This window comes from Vitis riparia, chromosome 17, assembly GCF_004353265.1.
Source record: "Vitis riparia cultivar Riparia Gloire de Montpellier isolate 1030 chromosome 17, EGFV_Vit.rip_1.0, whole genome shotgun sequence".
NCBI classification, from domain to species: Eukaryota; Viridiplantae; Streptophyta; class Magnoliopsida; order Vitales; family Vitaceae; genus Vitis; species Vitis riparia.
The window spans coordinates 20433334-20443053 of NC_048447.1; the positions used below are offsets into that span (position 1 = coordinate 20433334).

Genomic DNA, 9720 nt, shown 5'->3' on the forward strand with positions numbered 1-9720 from the left:
ACCAACACAGGGGTGCAGTGTGTTGGACAAGGCATTGGACAAGTGCACATGGCCCAGACCCACCATTACCTGGAAATCATCTAAAAAAAACCACAGCCAACTGCCAAACAATTTAAAACTATGCTAAGAATCTAATATTGTTGCTAATGGGAAAGTTTCCAATAAAAGTAGGAGGATGGCTTAGAAGTAAAATCCAAAAAAATATAACACTCTTCCTTAATGTGAACAAAGCCATAAAATACATCAACAAAAGAAGTTTCAGAAAATGGAGCACAACAAAGCACTAATTATTGGATAAAATGGAATGCAGAAAAAGGATTTCCAGAACACTTGTATAACAAAGGGGCCAGTAGCAGAAAAAAACATTTAGGTGCAAAATTTAGTAAAAATTCCTACTTTCAGAACCTGTTGCAGGAAAAAAAAAAACTCAGGGATTCAGAATGATTAAATTGTATATAGTGCCTCAGACAGCCAATATGAAGTCCATAAACTCAAAGGAATAATTCAACAGATGGATGAACTCATAGAGAATAAAGCATTATTAATTTATTGGCTTCTTGGGAGAAAAACATAACACTCAAATCCAGTTAGATCAACAAACCAAGATCACAGCTCTACACATAAGTTTTCATCGGGAAATTAGGCTACGAACATTTACTTTACTAGGGCAAATTCTACCTACAATTATGGACAAGAAAAAAAGGAAAACAAAAAGAAAACACAACAATTGTAGATACAAATTATTGAATCTTCCTGACAATGCTGTTCATGATATGCATTGCCATTTTCAGATATCTTTCATTACTATGATCTGGCAAAAACACCCCATAACTTACTCGGACCAAGGCTTTCCCAAAGCTTCTTAGCCCCTTCAATATCCATCTCGACGAGTTTCTGCAAGTATACACAAGCACTGGCAGCAACCATTTGCTTTCTGCAGGTCTTTGAATTCACAACTGAGGTCAATACAGAAACAGGGTACTTCTTATCCAAATTATGTATCAAAGGATCCAGAAGCTGAACTGCTCCCACTATTCCCCTTTCATCCTTCCGAAAAATCTTTCTATTGCCCACATAGAGCATGAGATTGGACAATGCCTTCGCCGCTGCTGCTTTCTCTTCAATAGACTTACCATCCAACATTCCAACCAGTGGAGGAATACACCCACATTCACCCATCTCTTTCCTCGATTTTGTGCTAAAGCCCAATGCATCAACAGCCTTAGCTGCGGCAATTCTCACACCTACCACCCCACAATTCAACAGCACCATGAGCCGACCAATAAATCCATCAGAAACAAGCACTTCTGCAATTGACGGGCACAAAGCCAAATGCCTCAAGAACTCGGCAGCAATTTCAAGACTTCCAACTGCCCCAACTGAATCCCAGAAATTCTTCAAACACTGGATCCCTCCCTCCCTAGCAACCAAAAGCTTCAAATTCTCATCTTCAGATACTAAATTACACAGACACCCAATTGCATTTGCTTGCGCAAAGGCTGTTCCCGAAGCCAGAAGCCTAAGAATAACAGAAATCGCATTCTCCTCGATGAAATTCTCCTTTATTTCTTGAAACCCAGCAAGATTCCTCAAAACCCCAGCCGCAACAGCCTGAGAACTCGGCGTCCCAGCATCACAAATCTCTAATAGAGATGAAATTCCACCTCTACACCCAATTGCCCTAGCGTTCTCTTTCGAAAAGCTCAGAGATTGGAGGGCAACACAAGCCTTTTCTCTTGCGAACCCACTTCCCGATTCCAGAACTCGAAGCAAATGATTCAAAAGCAACAAGCCTTCAGCAGCCAACACATTTCTGCCACTATCCACCATCGAGACCCTGGAAATCACCGCCACGGTCTTCTCCTTCATCTCCACAGAAGAGCTGGAATCGAGTAGGCGTACGAGCACCGGAACCACGCCTTGTGCCACCGAGATCATCACGTTCTTGTCATCCTCAGAGAGCAAACCCAACAACGAGTCCATCGCCAAGTTCTTGGACTCGGAACTCCCAATCTGCAACCGAGTTATCAAGTTCCTCGCCTCCGCTCGCACCACTTCCCTCTTCGAACCCACCAATACCCCATCTTGAAGCACTCCACTCCCTATCAAGATCTCACCATCTTTGATCAAACGGTCCAGCTTCGCGGAAATCGAGTCTATATCGCTCTGGGTCTTGAGCTTCCCCTGAGACAACTCAGACTCTCTACACCTCGAAGCCACCAAAACGGCGTCTTGTAGGGTCTGCGAGATGGACTGCATGAGTTCCATAGAAAGAGGATTGGACTTGAACCCAGGAAACTCACCAAAATCAGCCACTTGGGTCCTGAGATCACCCAGCTTGCCTCTGATAACTGCCCATTTCCCTTTGAAGGTCTGTATATGAGGTATCTCATCAGACAGAGAAGAGATAAGCTGGTTGATATGCTCAGTTTCAGGTATTTTCATAGCGGCAGAGTACACAAAGAAGAGAGAGATGGAGATGATGGTGGTGGCGATGGTGGAGAGAAGGAGACTGGGATATTGTTGGGTGGCGATGGAGCATTCAACATTCACATACCAAATGAAAATGTACAACAGCGTCCATGGCTCAACATCACACGCAACTTTTGAGCGTGGCTACCAGTTGCCACCCTTTATGGAGATGCTTCATGTGTAAAAACCAAAAAAGGACAACTGTCTTTTCCAAAATGTTAAAAGTAGAGACAGAGGCATCATTGAAAATAGAAACCTCTAACCACTAAAGTAAAAAATGCAAAATAAGATGTAAGTTGAAATATCAAGATGTGGTAGAAATAAAACTCATTTTCGCAAAAATCTATCATTTCAATGGTAGCAATTTTATAAAAATTTGCCCAAAAAATGAAAAGGAAATGAATGTTATATATGGCATTTGACCTTAAAAAGCTTTAAAAGGTAGAAATTAGTGGTAGAAATAAAAATATTCGAAAAATACAATAATTTAAAAGATAATTTCACTTTAAATATGAAAATTCGGTTGAAGTTATCTATTAAATTGGGTTTTTTGAAAGTGTCTTAAATTTTAAAAAAAAAAATTAAAATATTATGTTTTTTAATTATTGTTTTCTTTTTTTCAAAGTCTCCTTATTTACCTTGAACAAATACTGTTCAAAATAAAGGCTTTATATGAGTGAATAGGTATGATATTAACAATTTAGACTCAAGTTAGTTTCCTCCAGGAGGTGGGAGTAAATTTTTTATGGGAGATGGGAGCAAAGGTGAGAGTGGAGGGGGAATAGAGAGAAGAGCCGAAATGGGGATGAGTTATGGAACCTGGGTAGTGGGGTGAGGGGCCAGGCTCTTTTGTTTCAATAATAGGCTACTTTTATGAAGTCGTTGACAGGTGGGCGATGAAACTTCCAAAGTTGTGCCGTCATCCAGACTCGGTTTCTGTCCAATGGGTGGATCGCAATTTGGAAAGCGTGGAGGCCTTTGCCTGTCGCTCTACACTCTGCAGTACATCTTTATACGAGGACTAATGCTGGCCACATTTCTTTACCCATGTTTGATTCTTCTCCTGCATATAACTTATAAGTAAACCAATCCAACCATTTATCAAAGCTTGATTGGAGAACTTGTTCAAGGGTGATTCAATACGTTTTTCTGGCTATCATGTTGCTGACCAATCATAAATTAGACCATATTACTTTCTATCCAATTACTCTGTACCTAATATATCAATATCCAGACTGAACCAGACCATTGTTTCTATATGATGATGATGTTGATATCGTATCATTTTCCTTTGCTTCCACACTAAAAATTCTTAAGGCAAAATATGAATTATCACTTTTATCATCATTTTTATTATTTTATTACATGATAAAAAAAAATTGCATAAAAAAACAATCAGATTTAATAAATATAAACCATTTTTTTATCACACTTAATCACTATTCATTATATACATAAACCTTGAACAACCCTATCACAATCAGATTAAACATATATAAATGGAAGATAAATAAAGAACTAGTGAAAGATGATGTATGAAAAATGAATCACTTTCCTTTTTTTCGGTCCACCCTTGATGAGCAGTGTCACACGGTACTTTGAAGGCTTTTACTTTTGGTGAGCAGAACCCCCAACCTACAATCTGAAATCAATGCCGTATCCGGCCAAAGCAACACTATCATCAAATTCATGAGAGAGATGCCACATCAAGCAGACTACCACTCGATACAGTTATACTATACCACACCGTTCTATTTACATGCCATGTTCAAAAAAGTACATCCCACAACCCCACCTAGTTTTCAATGCTTTGAACCCTTTTATGAATACATGATTCACCATCTTAGATGAACAAAAGACCAGACTGGACGTACATGAAACAGCCTGGGATGATATTTTTTCTAGTGGACCCGGTTTGGTAATTGGTACTAGGAAAAGTTTTCCACATCTCCTTTTCACATAAGCCTATATGCCTTAGAAGACTTTTCTTCCCAGAGGCTTCCTCCACATATTTCAACTACCAACTCGTTTAGGCAATATATTTTTCAACTATGCCATCATCAGCATGCAGGTATATGGATGTAGATATAATTTTAGAAAACTTTGAATGGCGTGGCAGATGATAATTAACGGTTGTTGACTGCCCATCTTCATTCCAGGGTCAATAGCATACTTAATAGCATAAAATATTTATTAACTCTAGAAGTAAGCCCTACTCCATGTAATTGATTACGAGGGCTCAATCCATTGACTTCTCGATGGTTGGAGTGGGTGATACGCAGAATTGAGTCAATTGAGTGGGTATTCATCACGCCCTAAAATATTCTAGTACAAGTTTCAAGAGTTTGTGTGGACTATGAATGCTGCAAAAATTAAGGACCAAACCCGTGTGTGGGTAGGTTGAGCTGGGCGCGCTATAACCTAAGATTTGCCCCAAGCCCAAGGAATTGTTGGAACTGAAACTTTCAAGCCTAAGATTGGGCCTGTTAGACCCTGAGACAATGTGTTGGCCCAGCCTAATATATAGATTCCTTGGACTGTATGGGCTTGGTTCAGGTTCACTAGTGTTGGGCTGGTCATGAGCCCAGAACGAGCTACACTGCAGGCTTACTCCCCAAAGTTTCAGAGAGAATGTCCATAGTTGAGATGCTTAGCACAACTCAACCTAACCGAAAACTTTCTTAGAGACAAATGTTACAGTATAAGACATGAACTGAGGGAAAAGCAAAAGATAATTTTGTGGGGTGCTGTCATCTAGAAAACACTAGACAAATCCACGACTCCATAGAGAGTAGTACTGTATATCGTTCTGATTCCATGGTATAGACAAGGAATAAAAAGTTGAATGCAAGTGAAGGGTCTTGCGTAACTGCTGTACTTTTTAATTCAAGAAGCCTGGAATAATGCATTGAATTTGACCTGCTATCTCTATTCAATTCCAACAGTTCAATGCATCGTGTAGTGAAATACCACAAGTCAAATAGGACAGAATCCAAGCTCTGGAGATAAGTTAAAGGCTATTTTTGGGTGGGCGTACAACATTGATTGAATTAGCATAGGAATAATGAGCTCATAAAGTGATCGATGAAAAAAAAAAAAGAGTGGGAGAGAGGTGACTCTTTGTCCATTTCATTGGAGTTTTATCAGAAAGCTGAAAGCCTGACTTTATTAAAGGAATCAAACAAGCTTTCGTATAGGGATTTCGCTATTCTTCCCCTTAGATGAGGTCAAAACATTTTTACTTTCCTAGCATTTCAATGTCAAAGGCTGCTGGCAACAAGTCTGATTTGGGCATCTTCCAGTTTATGAAAATTCAAGTAGGTTGAGAGAACTTCCATACACTAAATTCATACCATCTATTGGTAGAAAACAAGACTCGTCACAAAGCTAAAAATACTTTAAATAACATTTTGCTTTCACAAAGAAAACTGCATTTTGAAAATATTGGCAATGTTAAACTTTGCATCTCCTGAGAGGCTCAAATAGCTAGGAAGAAATGGTGAGAAGGAGATAAGATCATGCAATGAACATTGTGTTTCAGGCTTTGGAAGAGCTAAAGATTAGATTAATTATTCAGTGCACATGCAAGTTGCTTCATCAGTTGGACACTACCAGAGTAAAGCTTTTGCTCCTTTTTTCCCACTCTTTCTTTCCGTTATGTTTTTCCGCTCAAAAGTCCTTTTTCATTCATGAGTGCCATCAAGACACCGAGATCCAAATGATCATTAATGGAAACCAGAATATATTCTTTCATGGGTGCCTTGATAACCGGACATTTGCAAAAATAGGAGAAAAAACCATGCCATGAGGAAAATATAATTGGGGTCAGATGGGAACTAAAATATGAAGCTATTGGAACACTATAAATAGAGGCTTTGAACTGCAAGTTATCATCATTCAATTGCAGAATGTGTATTCAGAGGGAAGGAGGCCTTGTATGAAGATAAAGAGTCTCGTCTGGTAGCCAAGGATGACTTGCCTAAATCCACCAGGTTTCAAAACACTGAATGTAATTATCCACAAAGCGATTCCGTGGTCTTTAGGCAGTCGTTCCTTCGGCTAAACTGACCGGCTCTTATCTCTCATGCGAGACCTACTTCTCTTCCTTGGGCAAAAGGTTGATGCCATCCCATTGAATTGGATTTGAAATCTGATAGAGATGAGCCAGCAAGTTGCACGAGCAGGGGATTACTAGGAATGAGAATATATATGGTTGGGGTGCTGAACAGGCATTCGGATTCATATAAAAAAAAAGGTACATTCTTATCAGGATCATTGCAATCTGGCGTCATATATTTAATATCTGGGAGTTGTATTTATCAACTGATTAGTTCACAGCCCACATGCACATATGGATTTACAGGTTTGTAAAGTTGGCTTGCGAATCATGCTTTTATTATTTTCAACCTATGATCTGAACTAGTGTATTATCCGCGTATCCTTTTCACTGTTGTTTATTTCCACAACTTTCCAGTACTGAGTGATCCATGATCTACAGAGTCAACTTTGTCATGAGGAGCTGTCAATCTTCAAAATTAAAAACAAAATAAGTGTGCGTTCACTTTTCTCTGCTGTAAATCGATCTTTGTTGCGATTCAGTTTAATGTTCAAATTCATTTGGCAAGCTATTCATCATAAGGGTGATCATGTTTTGGCACAATATCACATGGGATCAATCTTCTTGTTTTTGTTTCTCTTCCTACAAGTGCTCGGCAACTAGACAGATCAGTTTAGATCTAACTTGAATCTACGAAGGCCATCAAGTGCAAAAATTAAGTCACTATAAGGTGGTTTTTGTTATTCAAGGAAAGATGATATGAAGATGGAGGGCAGCCTCTGAGCATCACAAGATCTAAAACAACACCCTGCCTAAAGAGCGCCGAGGAAAAGGAGCAAGAACATAAGAAAAGCTTATCCAACACAATTTTTGGTCCTACTATGGTTGGATTTCCTGATTTACCTTGTTTGTATCTTCATATATTTTGTATATCTTGCATGCTATGTCCTCCATTCTCTTCACCGTTGCATGTTCTTTAGGTAGGAAATCATTCTTTTTTAATCCTTTGGAAGAACAATTGGGAAACAAATTTGATAACCTATCCTGATCCAAATCCTATGGCGTCTCGAGTTCCAACAAATTTTTCATTACCTTCTTGGTTTCCTCAAACTTCAGGCATAAATTTTAGCTCACCAATAAATCCACCTCTATTTCCCTTCCCTTAGAACACCCATCGATTAGGGTGTTGCAGGCAACAAATTCCAGGCATAAGATCTTATTCTTCATCACAAAATTTTTATGCTTCGTGACTCTCTTTAAACGTCTAGACTATGTTTGTTTGCTGAAAAATACTAAGAAAGAAAATAATGTTTTGACATTTGGATACCATGAAAAAAAGGTAATGAAAAGGACATTAAGGAAAAGAGGAAACAAAATACTAGGATTTATGTTCCCCTTTCCTTAAAAAGTGGAGAAGGTTTAGTGAAAGTGTATGAAAAATTCAATTTTATTTCCCACTACTTTTCCATCAACAACCAAAGGAAAAGAATTTATAAATTTTACTTTCCTTTTCCTTTCCTTATATTTTCTCTTTATTTTCCTTCTCTTAAACTCTCCGAGAACCAAACATAGCCCCAGTTTCCTCCATCTCGGAAAATCAAACGTTACCATACTGAATTCCCCAACCTATATTGATGGATTTGATTTTGAGGGTTCTTGAGATTATTCCAGCTGAAGAACTCGATGAAAAAGAGCATGATGTGTTAGATTCTTTTAATAAAATGTGCTTGATTCTACACAAAATCGAGGTCCTATACTGTACGGAATCATATGCCAATCCTTGTGATTAAAAAAATCCTAAGAAACATGGAGTTTATGCAATTGCAGCCTGCCTACATCGCATCAAATCCAACTATTCTATTCAAATCAAACAAATCGAATTTGCAACACAAAATCATTCAATCATAAACTTTTTCAAATCAAATTTCTTGTTGGAGTTTATGCAATTGCAGGCTACCTACATCTCGTCAACTCTAACTATTCTATTCAATGCAAAAAAATAAATAAATAAATCGCATTCAAAACACAAAATCATTCAATAGTAAACTTTTTCAAATCAAATTTGCAACACGAAATCGTTCAACTATACGCAAACAGTTCTCGATGCCAAATTTGCTTATATTCAAAGAATTGAACTATACTCCATTTCCTTCAGATAAAGCTCATATCAGCATAATCGATTGAGATTCCGATAGTACGGACCTGCGTGGAAAGGGAGCATCATCGGCAGAACGATCCATAAATCCAAAGCTCGAAACGGATTGCAGAAAAAAGGCAATTCTTCTGGGGTTTTCTTCGTCCTCTCTGTCTCAAAACGCAGCGTTTTGTCTGCAGGAAGTGCCCTTTTAAACAACTTTCCCGCCAAAGATTTGGTAAGAATTTAATGATTTTCAGAAATTCATATATTTTACCTTCCTCAATACCCTAATCAATGATGAAATTCTCGGGTTGATGGAAATACGATGAAAATATTATGTGGATAGAAATTTCTATATAAAATAAAAAATTGATGAATGTATGAAAATTTTGAATCCAATTTTTGACAAATTAACTGTCATAATGTTTTTAATTAAATACATGTCAAATATCATACAAATTAAAATAGATATTATTGGAGCAACAAATTTTTAGGCTCGTCCAATCAATTTTGGATTATTTGGAGAACTCTAATTTGAAAACAAATAATAAATTAAAAGAAATTTTTATGTTGTTGAGTAAAAAGTATAACGAATGTCAAGCATTATATATATATATTCAAATCATCAATTGAATACAAGTATAAAAAAATTAAAGTAAGGTATAAATAAAATAACTATTGGTACAAGTAAATAATATTACAGTATAAATATACGAGAGCCAAATTACGAGCAAAGTGACCCATTTTTTCCAAGTGACCATTTTTTATTAGCTCCCACTTTTTTCTTTTTTCTTTTTTTGTTTCCTATGGCATTGAAAAACCATCTTATGATATCAAAAAACGACTTAAAATTATGTTGATATATTAGTTTAGGTTGATAATTTTGCTTCTTATGCACTTAGTTTAGTGCATCTTACTTCAAAAGGTTTTATTAATGTTATTTAACTTTAAGTTGCTTTTATAGCTTATTATTTTATAGTATTGGTATATATTTGAAGTAATTAAAGCTTAAGGAATGATTATCATATATGGGCTAGGTAAAATCTTTAGAGCT

At 37.2% G+C, this 9720-nt stretch overlaps 1 protein-coding gene across 1 annotated transcript; it reads right to left on the reverse strand.

Annotated features, from left to right (window-relative positions):
- Positions 1-518: 518 nt before the first annotated feature.
- Positions 519-2611, reverse strand: LOC117905247 (vacuolar protein 8). The gene has a single exon (XM_034818204.1). The coding sequence runs from the start codon at positions 2443-2445 to the stop codon at positions 805-807; it is 1641 nt and encodes a 546-aa protein (XP_034674095.1). The 5' UTR covers positions 2446-2611; the 3' UTR covers positions 519-804.
- Positions 2612-9720: the final 7109 nt, after the last annotated feature.

What these genes read in the sequence shown, in the direction of transcription:
- LOC117905247 (XM_034818204.1), bottom strand. Translation starts at nt 2,445, where the DNA reads ATGAAAATACCTGAAACTGAGCATATCAACCAGCTTATCTCTTCTCTG.